Source organism: Fusarium proliferatum, assembly GCF_900067095.1.
Source record: "Fusarium proliferatum ET1 genome assembly, contig: FPRO_scaffold010, whole genome shotgun sequence".
In the NCBI taxonomy this organism is placed as follows: domain Eukaryota; kingdom Fungi; phylum Ascomycota; class Sordariomycetes; order Hypocreales; family Nectriaceae; genus Fusarium; species Fusarium proliferatum.
In genome coordinates, this window is record NW_022194799.1 from 379,149 (window position 1) to 393,763 (window position 14,615).

The window sequence follows — 14,615 nt, forward strand, 5'->3', positions numbered from 1 at the left end:
AATGTGTGCAACTAGCCAGGTCCGAGCGTAACAACCCAAGGACTAACTGTTTTACGGCTCAGGTAGATAGATAAAGGTAAATTCAGAAACTAAGAATACGAAAGACAAAGAACGCTAAGACGAACATTAGTAATGACGCGTTTTCATCTCAATTGTGGAACGCGTTTCATAAAGTAACTCTGGCCATCTTGCTGATTCCTACTATGAGTCACTAGAACACACAACATGTCCTCCTCAGCCCATACGCTACAGCCTATTCTCAAGAAATTATCAATTTCTCACTCACACCAAGAACAAGAAGCGAAGCGATCCCTTGTCTATCCCCTGGAAAACGAAATCTATCAGACCATATATGATATTGAAGACAGTTATGACAAACTCCTTTCCGCTATCGGACGCCTTGTCGGGCGTCTTTTCATCAAATCTCAGTCGTACCAAGATCTTTCGTTCGTTATAGAACAGTCGGCTGCCCGAAGCAAAGATTTTGTCTTTATCGTGGAGAATACGCTGCAGCGCCTCCAAATCACCCATCAGGCAGCACAAATTTTGATCGGAGGCGTGAGAAAGGCAGCACAGTCTTTAGTGTCTATCATAAATACGCAAGGGAGCAGTCGTGACCTTGATGACCCTCCCTTACGTATATCTTTCGACCTTGAACCTGTCTTTTCCTTTGCGATGACCCTTATCCGAGGGGCAAGTAAGCTATCATGGAAGACACATGACATTTTACAACAAATTGGCGAAGAATGCCAACTGTATCGACAAGTCTCAATATCTATGGGCATGGCTTCCGAGAGTCATATGTTGAGCGAACTTGAGAGACCGATTTCAGATTTCTCTATATCCCCAACACGATCTACAAGTTTAGGACAGTGTTCCGTACACTACACATCGGCAGAGCCCTTCGACGACAGATCAACATACGATTCTATCGGTTTCTATAGCGCAAGTCAGAAATTATCACAAAACGAGAGGTTCAAAGGATCAAGCAGCCATGACCAAATAAGTGGAGGGCTGCTTCAAAAGGAACGCCACGTCCATCCTCGCATCGCACGTTCTCAAGCCTGCGAGCCACATGGCGCTTACACAACAGATGATGAAGTGCTGAGCCCTGTCCAGGCTGAACGACGAATTAACTTCTCGAGATTACATCACGGGCCAAATCGCTGCAAGACCCTATTTACCAATTCCGCTTTTCCAGACACAGCAGGCAATCGAGCTGAGGGTGTACAGCACGACTTCAACGAGGAACTTCAATCATCAAAAGGATCCACACAAAGGAACACTTTTGAGTCACTTTCTTCTCCCGAAATCCCACCAAAGCTTGTTTTTGATGAAAACCTGGAGGTTATCGGTGGTACCCTCAATGGGTTCGTGGAGTATCTCACTTCACAACGCTCCATTTGCGACACGAGATTCAAGCACGCATTTTATCTTTCGTTCAGATTATTCTGTACGCCCGAAGGACTAGCAAAACAACTCATTGATCGATTCCACATCAGCTCAAAGTCTTCTGCCCCGAACAAGATTCAGTTAAGAGTTGGCGATATTTTTTTGAAATGGCTTGAGTTGTATTGGTGTTCCTGCGTTGATAAGGTTGTTATCGAGAGGATTGCTTCGTTCGCATCCAGTCTCTCTTCGACCCATCCGATCCTTAGCCAAAGGCTGATGGAATCGATCCAGCGCGTGCGTGGTCACACAATGCACAAGCCTTGCCCAACACTGGTCACTGATGAGGCTGCAGGTGTTATCGACGATGTGGTTCCCTCAAAGGCCATGGGACACCGAACTCAGCTAAGCCGCACAATACGGTCGAGGTGGAAAAGGCTTGGGGCCAGCATGCAGTCGTCCGACATCTTGACTTTCAACTCTATATCATTTGCCCACCAGCTAATCGTCAACCAGATGGGCCTGTTTTGCTCCATAAAGCCAACCGAACTTGTGGGCAGTGGGTGGATGAGTACTACTGTTGACTCCGCACCCAACGTTAGGGCAATGATACACTTCACGAACCAACTCTCATACGTTGTGATCGAGACCATCCTCCAATGTCGGACAAAGACCAGACGTGGTAACATAATCGAGCACTGGATCAAGATTGCACAGGAGTGCTCCAATATTCGCAATTACGATGGGCTGGTCGCCCTTCTGTCTGGTCTTGGGCATAGCTCCATCGCTCGGCTTCATCAAACGTGGAATTCAGTATCACCAGCGGCTCTACACGACCTGGAAGCGTTAAAGGGTTTTGTTAGTCCTTCGCACAACTTCAAATGCCTTCGGACATCGCTGAGATGTTCAAAACTTCCATGCCTGCCCTTCCTTGGGATGTACCTAACTGATCTGGTCTTTGTAGATACGGCTCACCCGTTAGTAGAACCGGACCTACAAAGTGAACTGGCATCTGGACAAGTCTACATACACTTTTCGAAGTGTCTCAAGACTGCAAAGATTATAAGACAGGTACAAAATTTTCAAACTCCATATCAGCTGCCAGAAGATCCACACATTCAGCAGTGGATATCTTCCAGCATGGTAGAGTTTGATAAGAGTAACACTTGCAATCTAGATACACATGCATATGAAAGAAGCTTAACACTAGAACCTCGTAATACAAAACAAGTTTAATTGTCCTTTGCATCAGTCATCATGACAAAGAAAATTATAGAGCCTTTTTGTCGCTGGTCTCTAAAATTCCTTGCCTGGCATGGTCTTCCAGATCTATCTTGGAAAGAGAAAGAACCAGGGCCAGAAGTCAGTGAAGTTAGAGGGGGCTGGAAGTGCATCCAGAGTCGGTGCATAAGTCCTGTCGAAGAGATTGTTAATTTTTGAGATGCCTCACTGTCTAGTCAATTCTTGTCCAGCTTATTCCAAGGTTGGTCAATGTAGCTGCCAGTCCGAGTCAACAGGCACGGCAGCGGATCCGACCACCAATACTGAAGGATTGTGAGCTGCACGTCGCAAGCTAAACTATAATAGGTGATAAAGATGTCTTAACAGAAAACGGGATGCTAGTATGTTTCATTGATCTGACGCTAACAATCCGGTGTCACTATACTAAGCGATGCTTCTTCAGGGGTACATTACAGGGATTGGAAATGGCTTCTTCGGCGAAAGGAAATAGCTGGGATTAGGGCACTGCAAAAAACGAGGCGATATTATGGATAGATATAGAAACAAGGCACCAGGTTGCAGGTAGGCAGAGCCAGAAAGTTAACCGATTTCAGCTCTATATTGCCAGGCATAGAAGTGGTGATGGGGTTTTTAGCAGGATGTTATAGCTAGAAAGACCGCAAGCCTACAGACACAGGCCCTTGTTTTGTTTATGGATTCTGATGTGTGTGATTGATGATGTCTGGGCAATTGAATATGAATTGCGGCTATTTTAGGAGCACTCTCACCAGTGATTTACCGAAATCCCAAACTTTACAGAGTAGCAAACACCATACGCTAATATCTTAGGTTCGGTAAGTGGGAAAGCTTCATCAAACAAGGCGTTGAAACTGACACTAGCAAAATCACACCACGCATCCCGAAACCCGGTTTAGCTCATGCTTCAGGTCCTCATGGCTTTCCGCGGCGTCGAATCCTATCACCGCGCGTCTTGGCCGCCATTGCATCACTATCTAGACCTCTTTAATTAAACTACTGCCAGATTGTCGGCCAATGCTATGGTCATTAATTCCGCAGTCGGAAGTGATCAGCATGATAAAAGCGCCACAGTGGGCGTGCTCCTGCTACCATTCCACCCTACGCGTCACGATTTGCTTGAACTAATAACAAGAATTTAGCTACGAGCTACGCTTTGGTCAACATGTGGCTTCTGTTGCCCACAGCCGCTGTGAACGGATCTGATCATATCGCCAACGGCAGTACCCGGCCAACCCAGATCACCCCATCCCTGATCCACACAGAATACCCGGCTGGTGTGAATCTTCGACATTACCCCATGCCTCAACCCAACTGCATACTTGTATTCACTATTTCGATGTATATCACAATAACATCCACTATAACCTCTACTATTCATCTCTAACCTTTCGTTTTGCCTTTTTCCACTTATTATCAAGAATAAGCAAATACGAAAAGATCATACCAACTGATAGTCTAAGCTCTCCCAGTGGCAGAGCCCTCAATTCCTTTAGGATGCTTGCGAAGCCTCATTACACCAAGGACTTGGCTACCACTTGTAGTTCTATCGCGAGGGGTCCATAAGAAAGCTAACATACATCTATGCTTTGCTACATCAAGTCAGCTATTCTTTCTGTTCTTATCTGATGCCGATAAGAAACTGCGATGGGACTTTGGCTGTTGGGCAGGGATGCAGATCCTTACCCCTGAATGCTTACGGATATACGTAAATCGGGATAGTGGGTTTTAGCGCTGGAGATCACCCTCACTGACCATCGGCAGTCTGCCAGTCCCCAGCCCAAACCAAACGTTGTAACTACCTGCCTAGCTCAATTAGACTTTTCGGCTTCCTCGGAACGAACTTGTTTCCAGAGGCATATTTTACCAGTTCGGAGGTCGTTTTGGGACACGGCAATTGTCAATCCCGCATTTTAACTGATTCGGCAGATATTACACGAGTCCCAAAGCGCACAAGCTTGACCGCTACTTGCGCTAAAGTTTCACTAGCTGGGGCCTAAATGCTGACACTCGTATCCGTACTACCAATACACTTAAGAGCAAACTGTGATCCGAATTTGAGGCATTAGAATCCCAGTACCTTTGCTACTTTCACCATCAATCCAGTGCCAAACATGGGGGCTACGATATCCAGTCTAATGGGCGCGCCCAAGCGGCCCCAGTTTCCTACAGTGCCCACTGACGAAGTACTTCCTATGCATGCCTTCGATGATACGCCGTTCATGCGTAAATGTCCAATGCTCTGGACGATACGATTCGATGAGATTCTTGACGCCGACATCTTGAACGAAGCACTATCGAAACTCCTTGAGATGGACGGATGGAGAAGACTTGGCGGCAGAATACGCCTTAACGTGAGCGAACTCATTGTCAGCAGGTGCAACAAACTAACAATAACAGGACCAAGGCAAAGCTGAAGTCCATGTTCCGAAGGAATATTCAGCACAAAGACCAGCGGTTCACTTCACCAAGGCTGCTTATGACATGCCCTTTGCAGATCACCCCGAAGCGTCCAAACTACCAACGCGATCAGATGGAATTGCCTTCTTTCCAAATCCAGCTGACTTCCAATCCGTCGGTATAGGTCCTGGTGCACCAACGTCATTTGAGGACTTTTGCTCCACCGATGCACCACAATTCTCTCTGCACGTTGCCACATTCCAAGACGGTACACTGGTCTCACTTACCTTTATGCATATGACCACTGATCTAGGCGGATTGTCATCGGTCCTTGAAGCTTGGTGTTCAATCCTCGCTGGAAAGCCTGAACAAGTTGCTAAATTTCCAGGATACAAAGATGATGTTATGGCTGGCCTGTACCGAGCTGAAACCACGGAGAAGTCAAAAACCGACGGGTCTCTTCTTTCAGGTTGGAGGCTTGCGGTCTGGGCTCTTAGGGCAGCTTATGACGGGTGGATGTATCCCCTTGAGTCTCGAATGCTGCGTGTGCCAGCCAAGGCTATCAATGCTATAGTAGCCGAAGCCAGGAGTGAAATTTCGATTGAGAAAACTACCGACGGCAGCAAACCATTTGTTTCGGAGAATGATGTCATCCTGGCCCTATGCAACCGCTCTGTTGCTAAGAGTATGGGCAGAGGTCGAGCCATTGTCACCCTCATCGCCGTCAACCCCCGCGATCGTCTCAAAAACATTTTCCTTCCTGATTCAGTATACGTCCAAAATGCGCCCTGTGGAGCATTTTTCTACTGTCCCGTTAGAGACGCCCAGGATCTTCCCCTCGGAAAAGTCGCCATGCTTTCCCGCCAAGCCGTCGTTGAGTACTTGACCGAAGGACAAATCAAGGCTGCAGCCAAGGCAGCTTATGTGTCCATGATCGAAGGTGGAAACCCGCCGATCGTGGGTGATACGACAAGTACAATGATTATGTCGTCTAACTGGGCCAAGTCGGGGTTCCTGGACAAGACTGATTTTGGACCTGCGGTTGTAGGGGGGAGTGGGGGACCTGCTAGGCCAAACTATTACCATATGGGAAAGCTTACGCCTATTATATTTCCTGTGTCAGTTGGGATTAATATGGGACGGGATGGGGATGGGAATTTATGGCTTGGTGGTGACTTATCAGCGGCTTCGTGGGCGACGCTGATGGAGTATTTGAAGCGGTATGAATAGTACGTAAACTCTGTACGATACACGAGCAATGTTTAAAAAACGAACTCAAGGAATAGTCACGTAGACATTATAAACCATATGTAGTTTCTAGCTTTCTACTGGCCTGTTGCAAGCGCTCTCGACATGTATCTCTCCCAGCTCTACGACATTGACGATCGGTTGTTTTGTAATCGAAGCAGTTGCAGGGCCCATGATTCCGGGCACTGCTTTTCCCACCCTTTCTGATTCTCCACTCACGAAGGGATACTCGAGTCGTGCCATCGAGCCAAGAGCTGTCCTAGGCTCTTGCACTTGGAAACGGGACGACCCTGTAAGATCCCTTCGGGAAACAGACGTTGTGTCGTTTCTTTGTTCCGTATAGTCACCCATGTGTATATCCTCCCTATCAGTCCTATCCGGTATGGCGTTACGTTTATGTGTCGAGTAACGATAGTCGACTACCAATCGAGGGTCCTTCCTTCGGAGATATCGGTTGACAACCCTGGAGTGATCAACGCTAGTATGATCATTATCGTAAACTTTGAAGCTTGTCAGAGGCACCCAACCAAAAGTACATTGGTCAGGGAAGTCTTCCTTGTCAAAGTAAACAACAGGATAAGATCTATTTTTGAGCATGACACCGCCATCTTCGTAACCCTCAGCCCAACCTCGAGGATACTGGTCAACTTTCTTATCAAAGACGTAGCATGAAGGAGTGCTATTCAGTAGATGTCTCATCCGTGGAACGTGATCAAAGGCTTTCCATGGGAGAACAAGAACTGGATACGTATAGCCCTGTGTGGCCGACTTTAAAGAGTATATCTCGCCGGCAACAGGAATAACTTCACAGCCCTGGGCTTGATAGTCCTCTGGCAACATCCGCCTCCCTTGAGTTACCCGCTGAGGTGTGACATTTACGGCCTGCGGAAACGATTGTCTTGCTATCCTGTTGTTCATCGAGGCAAATGCATCATTGCAGTGTAGAACGCGTGTTCCAAGCATCTTGATGACAAAGGAGTGGTCTCCGTTCAGCCCATGGTCTTGGCTTATTAAATGCCGGGCAGCATCCCTGACTGGGTCCTTGTGAAAGTGTTTGCCGTGTTCCTTGCACTCTAAGATGTACCAGTTTCCGAAATCCGGGGGATGCTGAATGATGATGTACTTGATTTGGGCGTCTCCGTTCTGGAAGACTTGGTCAAACTTGATGGCACGTTCTTCGGGTGGATCAGGGGAGTTGATGTGCAGCCTTTTCCGTTTCTGTTGTTGATCGGATGCTTCTGCTAAGACCCTTTTTAACGGGGCACGAAGGTGAGCGACAAGAGGGGCCGTTGGCAGTTGACCAGGGGATGTGTTGTTCTGATTATGTGCCACTGGAATAGTATGCGCTGATTGATCCGCCCCATTTGATGTCTGCCTTGTATCTCGGTGGGTTGCTCCCCCAGTTTGGTTCAAGCTCATCGGCGAGATTTGTATAGTTGTGAGATTCGAGTTCTCAGCTAACCGACTGTTAAGATCTGACGACCGGCTCGCATCTGGAGTTGGAGCTGAGCCTGGGGTCCGAGTCGCCTGGGACTTATTTACCTCTGTGGCTTCCATGGCTCGGCTTATCTGTGCTTCTGGCTCTGTTTCCTGGCCAAGGGATACCTGGGGAGCTGAAGATTGTTGCTGGTCCCGCGCCGTGCTGAAGAGATGGTCTACTGTCTCTGCGGAAGGTTGATCGTATGCTGTGATTTGGTCCTGCGGCCCCGGGTGGTCTGCAACTTGGCGCAAGCCCTGGGTATAGTCCCTTTCCAGGTCGATTGTCTCGTCGGGATTTTGTTCCGCACCATTTCGTTTTTCAAGCACCTCGCTGCATTCCTCTGCACCACTGTCGTCGGCTTTTGGTCTTTTAGGTTGTAAACACTGGTTTAATGCAGTCGAAACCGAATGATCCCATAGAGTATCCCCCAATGCCTGGAACAGACCACAAGCTAGCCTCCTGTGTGCTGCCTCTAGTCGTTCGTCAAATTGCTGTTCCTGTAGAGCGACTGACCTCCTGAACTGGATCTCTAGTTCTTTAAGCTCGCCGGCATGTTGCAGCATCGCATCTGACCGCCTGGTGTACTCAATCTGATCAGGCGAATGCTGCACCAGTTGGCGTAGCTCATTGTCGAAATTATGCCGCAACATTTGACGTTTTTGTTTGTATTCCTCCTCAGGGCTCTTGACTTTACTGATGTCAACGGTCCATTGCAGAAAATGTGCCCTGAGAGCCTCCGATTTAGTGACCGCTGCATCAACAACTGCACTCATACTGATTTGTGAGTCTTCTGGGAAGCGAAAGAAGGAAATTGACAAAGAGGGGTAACTGTATAACTGTGAGGTTATGCTGGTTATTAATATTGGCTCTCTGTGTATATCCCTGCTTACTAGGACCGTGGTGTGGCTGCCTTATACCACCATCCTACAGCATCGCCCAACCGGATTGATTGGTAGTCCGACCATCAAGCCAACAGTATTACGCCTGGAGACATGGGTCAGATCTATTTATGTACACCGAGAGGACTCCAAACCGATACAACAGACATTGCGCACGTAAAGTAAGGGCAGAGTCCCACTTGAATGCGTTACCCCATTCTCCATTTTCAATGGCACTGTCTATAAACCGTCACTTTTAGGGAAAGGATGTAACAAATGGCCATCGGCTGTACGCACATATGACACACAGGACAAGATGTTCATGTGATACACCATTGCCTGACCCTTGAGGGTGTCGACAAGGGATGGCGGTTCCGGTATGATTACAGCTGACTATTGGTCGTCAAGACTTCACTATGCAAGGATTTGGTGATATCACGCCGCTACTAAACTTAGTTTTCTGGGGGTTTGAAAGAGTAAATCTGCGTCCACGGGGAAGAATTGGCGATCATCGTATGGTATCTGATAGAGTCTCTTTGCTCAGTGGCATCGTCAGCATTTCGGACCTTGCAGCCTTTATCACTGTAATTCCTGCAAGCTACTGGCTTACGACGGCTGGGCAGCTACTCCATAATGGCAGGTCAATTGCGTGATTTAATGACTTTACCTGGACGAGCTGCCTAATCGCACTAATTACCAATTTGGACAAAGCCTCATGATGATGCTGCTCTTGATTGGTACGAGCTTTTAGCGTGAACCAGACTGTCGGTATCGACTGACCAATGACCGCGGCTTTAAAATACTTGCGCTTCGTACCGTAGGGTAAGTGTTCTGGTACGCCTTTCCACCAAAACTGAGTCTTGGATCATTCGAAATCAGCCTATGGGGACCAATTTCAATACCGAGGCAGCTCAGACTTATGGTTTATGGCTTCAGTAAGGTCACGTGTAGGGCAAATCAAGTGTACAAAGAAACTCATCTCTAACACTGTCCAATTGTCAACATGGCAATATGATTGTGGGTGTTGAAAGCTTTGATTCCTTGCCAACAATGATGTAATTTTGTAGCCTATGGCTCTACTTTTGTCATGCATTTAAGTTTCCCACAAATTTTGTCGCGCGTCATACAATCGCCGCCCCTTGAGTATAAGTATAACAGGCTCTGTCCTTTTCTCTGGTCCCTTTATGTCTTCTTCATCGATCTCATTAGAGATCGATTAGACCTAACATCCAAACTACCCCCGCGATCATCTCGAATCGCAACATGGCTTCCTCATCGGCATCAGGCTATCAAGTATGGCCAGATTCTTTCTCTGCAATCCAGCCCGAGATCAACATTCAGATACTGCAGTACCTTTCCCTCCAAGACATTAAGTCTGCCACCGTGTCTTCGCCCATGCTGTTAAGGACCTTGCAAAGCAATCGCCAGTATATTCTAAGGCCATACCTGCATGACCTTCATCTTAGCTATACCGACATCTCATCGTTTCACTTAGCAGCATCAGCTATGCATCTCCGTGAACTGCAGTCTAAGCACGACGGAGATACTGTCCCGGTCCTGGAAAAGGTGGTCGGGCCTGTTCTGGAGTACATATTGCGGTTAAACGCCAAATCGACAGAGGAAATGGGCGTCATTACCCTCAACATGGTCATGGCAGCCCACGAACTCCTGCCCGAGATCACGGATACTTTCATAGAACCCGGCTTGTTGGAGGAAGAAGAAGAAGAAGAAAAAGCCGAATTTCGATATCGGAGCCCGGGTTCGCTCTGGCCGGACAAGGCCCCCTTGGGTATAAGGAAAGCATTCAGCGACGGTTTCCTAAGATTCGATTGCTACCGGAATATATTCCATCACAAAGGTCAGGACCTTTTTAAGGAACGTGCTGGAATCAAGGATGCCTTCTTGAACACATTTCCCGAGTTTCCTAAATTCGATGACAAAATTCTGAGGTGGTATCCCTATATGATCCTGGGAAGACTCAGTCGCAGATATGGAAAAGTCATTTCCAGGGTTAAATCGACTACACGCGGCTCTCGAGGGATTGCATGGCCAAAAGGGGCATGGAAAGAGGTCCTTGCAGCAATGACTAAAATTGACTTTCGGAACCGTAGTGCGATGCAGGGTGCATATTTTAAGCATCGCCTCGTCCTCCAGGGCTATCCAAAACTTGCTTTCTTGGAACAGCTTTCCGATGAGACCCTTTTGAGTACCGTGGAGGAGGAATTCGAGGAACTCGTTGTATCAAACCTAACAGCTTGTGAAGCATGGGCAGCCGACAAGAGTCATTGCAATAACCTTAATCGACATTTCACTCTCTGGAGGAATTGAAGTTAAGAGTAGGATGAAGGTACAGTGTGAATGGCCATAGCTGTTCCTGTGCCTGGTAGGGATGAGAGATAGATTGCCTGGTTGCCATATAGAAACCTTCACGGGGCTATGCTAAACGGCCTTGGATGTTGGCATTGGTAGTTTGATGATAACTTGAATTGCCATAGAGCTCTAGAGATTAGCAACTGCCAGAACCGCTACTATTTTGAAGCAAGTGTTCAATCTTGATACAATACGGAATTTCTTAGGCAAATGAGCCATAGGTACAGACGAGCCCTGGAAATTGAACGGCGAGGCGAAGTTATGGTATTTTCAGCGTGAAGGCCAAAGCATCACACGTAAAGTCAAAGTATTGTAAGCAACAACTAAAAGAAGCCAAAAAGTCTATTCACCAGTACTGATCTACTGATCAAGTTCAAGAGATCGGTAGGACATTCAACAGGCAGAGGGCGTTCTTGGCAGATTGACTGGCGGTTTAAAGTTTCCCGTATTTGAGTCACGAGGGCGAGGAGTATTTCGCCCGTATGTGTTTTTTTTGGTGTTCTTTACCTTTGTGGCCTTGAGGCTGAAGCCTCTTTTTGACCCCTCAACCCTATCACAGTATTTGAGTCACTATTTGTAGTTGAGACTTATGGCTGAGAGCTTAAATGAGCAGAGAGAACTTAGTGTTTGAGTCGCAGCAATAGCATGCAAGGAGGCCAAACTTTATAGCGCCCGTGGAGAGCCATGTAGTCATCGCGCCGAGTATGAGTTCATCTTTCGCAAGATTGATTGATAGTTAGAGCTTATGATATCTTAACGAGATATATCAAGCTAACGCACTGAAAAATACCAATTAACTTTAGGCTTCTAAAGGCAATATGCGCATAGCCTTAACAAAGATAAGTCTTCTAATTAAAATCACAATAGTATGTTTTTATAATGACTCAATCAGTAACCTTATTGGCAGCTGCTGGGGTATAAGAAGCCGGCCTGACCCTCATGAGTATGAGTTCATCTTTCGCAAGAAACGAGACATATTTAAACCAAAGAGAACTCACAAGTTCCCTTGGCATACTCTACTCCTCCACAACAAAAATGACCTCCCTACAAACTTTGCAGCATCAAGGCTGCGCCGATTTCTTCTCGGCCCTGGCCCCTAAACTAAGAATCGAGATACTCGACCGAACCCCCCTCCAGGACTTGCGACATCTTATCTCCGCCTCACCTGCTCTACTATCCGTCTTCCAAAGACACCGGTCCTCTCTTTTGGGGCATCATGTGCAAGACCTGCTCAAGTTCTATGTTGACAAATCTCTTCTGCCTTTTGCTGCAATCACAATGGACCTCCGCGCTATTCGCGCCGAATACAAGGACTTGACAGTCTCAGAACTGGAAGAAAAGCTCAAACCTGCACTGGACTCCGTCATATCACAGGAATATCCCAAGCAACCCACTGAAAACTACCCGGCCCTCGCAGTTCTAGAAATGGCTCAGAATCTAGTACCGGAGCTTTGTCGTGCCTTTGACACCTGTCAGGAGAATTTTGTCAGCAAGCGTTTGCTGAAAGACGTCCCGTGGCAAGCCAAGTTCACATTTATCGAGGACTTTCTGAGACTTGATTGTTATTGCAATATATTTTACTATCGAACCGAATTCCTTTTCAGCACTTTGAATCATGCAAAGAAACGTTTTACAAGACCATTTCTTTATCACCATCGGGCTCCAGTTGAGAAATATCCCTGGACCTTCATGAGTACTATGCTCAAAAGATATCGACGTCGGATAACCCGACTTGGTGACTCTCTTCGATCGCGGCAGCCAAAACCCGTCGAGAGGCCTGGAACTTGGACACAGGACGTGTCAGCTCTACGAGTAAAGGAATTCCTACACAGGGATGAGATACAACAACACTGTTATGTCATTCATCTTCTCATGGGCGGATATCCTCACTTCGCCAAGTTGCAGAGTCTCACGGCAGAGGAGTTTGAACGTTACACACTTGAGGAATTCTATCGAGTTGTTATAGCCGAGCCAAAGGGAGAGGAGTGGATGACTCAATGGATTGGAAATAAGGATACAAGTTAATAGTATGTATCAAAGGATTGAAGAGAGGTGAGGGCTTGGTGCAATTTTGGGCTATGGGTGAGTGCGATATTTAACCAAGTCGACCTGTCTCAGTATCGTCACTACTGTTTGCATTCAGGCAGCTTTTTTTAAATAGCATAAATATAAAAGATATACCAGAAGCACAAGCAAAAGGTAAAGAAAATACCTGTATGGGTTCTTAGAGAATGCCAAAAAGTGTGATTAGGTATGTCGCCAAAAGGAAACTCCGGTACAGGGAATCGAACCCTGGGCTCCGCGGTACCGATCTCTCAGGTTATGAGAGCGCGAAATGTTAGCCACTACACCATACCGGACGGACTTGGTTGCGGAAAGCTTCACCCTCAACGCTCACATTGCCTTGACCTGCAGGGCGAAGTACGTGGAATCACCAAACTTATTAGAGCAAAACTTCCCCATTTTTCACAATTCTCTGTCCCAATCCAGTTTCATAACCACAAATCTTGACTATAGGTACCGCATCTAGCCTACGACTCGGACGTTTTATAAGCATAGCAAGTAGAATATAAAACAAAGTCTTCTGGATTCATACCCATGGGTTCGCGACACTTCCAAATCCCTGGCGCCCGCCACTCTGTGCAGAATTTGGCACAGCACCAGTTCCGCGCCAGCCACCCACAGTAACAATCACAGCAACAATCATTTGCATACCAAACATAAGCACCAGCCTAGTAGCAAAGGTTCCAGAAACTGGATCCAAACTCGAGTACGGGGTGAAGGAGTACGTCAAGGTGTAGCCAAGCCGGACAAGCTGGAACGGAAACGCCGCGCAAGCTGTGAGAAGCAGGAATCTCGCGGGGATGAAGTTGGGGTGCGACTTCATGGCGGTGACGCGTTTTCCCGTCCACCAGAGCCACCATCCTACGCCGAATATCATGACGAATAACATCATGCAGGTGCCGATCTGGTTGAGATGCTGTGAGAGGACACCACCAGGGGCTCCGAACTTGGGGGCTCCTCCATAAGTTGACAGCGTGATGCCAGCGGTGATGGAGAGATGAGTAACGGCGAGGAGGATTCGTTCAGTCCATCGTTTTGGAGGCAGTGGAAGTATGACGTTCCTGGATGCCGCTCTCAATTAGTTACATGTTTGAGTTTGATAGCACTCTTGCTTACACTTCATAGATCAACCCAATTATAGTCAGCGACAGACAGGCAATGCTTCCAGCAGTGGTCATGATAATGACCGCATTGGGAATCTCGGGATCATTGCGCTTGGCAATCTGGTATCCATCCGCGACGAACCGAAGCGGAAAGTAGGATAAGAAGATTGGCCAGCAGGTCATTCCAGCCTTGCCATGTTTCCAAACGAGCGGTACCACCGGAATGAAAAGAATTATGTAAAGGACCAATTCTGCGATGGCGAGATTGGTCTTGTTCGCCGACGGAGGATCCGGAAGTGTAAAGGCCGCCATATCAAGCGACTTGAGCAAAATGAACTGATGAATATGCAGGTCGGTTTGAACCTATATCAAAGAAAGAGAAAGATCCAAGAAAGGAAAAATATGGGTTATACTTGAGGGATGTCG

General features: G+C 47.2%; 6 protein-coding genes and 1 non-coding gene across 7 annotated transcripts; 4 read left to right on the top strand and 3 right to left on the bottom strand.

The window, feature by feature from the left end:
• Window positions 1–225: 225 nt before the first annotated feature.
• On the top strand, window positions 226–2,625 carry FPRO_11548 (uncharacterized protein; the record flags this gene model as incomplete). The annotated part of the gene is made up of 1 exon (XM_031221036.1): window positions 226–2,625. One exon carries the CDS (start codon window positions 226–228, stop codon window positions 2,623–2,625), a length of 2,400 nt encoding a protein of 799 aa, XP_031086635.1.
• A 2,135-nt stretch (window positions 2,626–4,760) lies between these two features.
• On the top strand, window positions 4,761–6,276 carry FPRO_11549 (uncharacterized protein; the record flags this gene model as incomplete). The annotated part of the gene is made up of 2 exons (XM_031221038.1): window positions 4,761–5,000; window positions 5,047–6,276. The coding sequence occupies 2 exons, from the start codon at window positions 4,761–4,763 to the stop codon at window positions 6,274–6,276; spliced, it is 1,470 nt and encodes a 489-aa protein (XP_031086636.1).
• Window positions 6,277–6,363: 87 nt separating this feature from the next.
• Window positions 6,364–8,547, bottom strand: FPRO_11550 (uncharacterized protein; the record flags this gene model as incomplete). The annotated part of the gene is made up of 1 exon (XM_031221039.1): window positions 6,364–8,547. The coding sequence occupies one exon, from the start codon at window positions 8,545–8,547 to the stop codon at window positions 6,364–6,366; it is 2,184 nt and encodes a 727-aa protein (XP_031086637.1).
• Window positions 8,548–9,915: 1,368 nt separating this feature from the next.
• Window positions 9,916–10,980, top strand: FPRO_11551 (uncharacterized protein; the record flags this gene model as incomplete). Its single annotated transcript, XM_031221040.1, has 1 exon — window positions 9,916–10,980. One exon carries the CDS (start codon window positions 9,916–9,918, stop codon window positions 10,978–10,980), a length of 1,065 nt encoding a protein of 354 aa, XP_031086638.1.
• A 1,077-nt stretch (window positions 10,981–12,057) lies between these two features.
• Window positions 12,058–13,047, top strand: FPRO_11552 (uncharacterized protein; the record flags this gene model as incomplete). The annotated part of the gene is made up of 1 exon (XM_031221041.1): window positions 12,058–13,047. The coding sequence occupies one exon, from the start codon at window positions 12,058–12,060 to the stop codon at window positions 13,045–13,047; it is 990 nt and encodes a 329-aa protein (XP_031086639.1).
• A 245-nt stretch (window positions 13,048–13,292) lies between these two features.
• tRNA lies at window positions 13,293–13,382 on the bottom strand. The gene is given in 2 exon segments: window positions 13,293–13,327; window positions 13,346–13,382. It is a non-coding gene; the product is annotated as a tRNA-Glu (tRNA).
• A 230-nt stretch (window positions 13,383–13,612) lies between these two features.
• On the bottom strand, window positions 13,613–14,501 carry FPRO_11553 (uncharacterized protein; the record flags this gene model as incomplete). Its single annotated transcript, XM_031221042.1, has 2 exons — window positions 13,613–14,147; window positions 14,203–14,501. The coding sequence occupies 2 exons, from the start codon at window positions 14,499–14,501 to the stop codon at window positions 13,613–13,615; spliced, it is 834 nt and encodes a 277-aa protein (XP_031086640.1).
• Window positions 14,502–14,615: the final 114 nt, after the last annotated feature.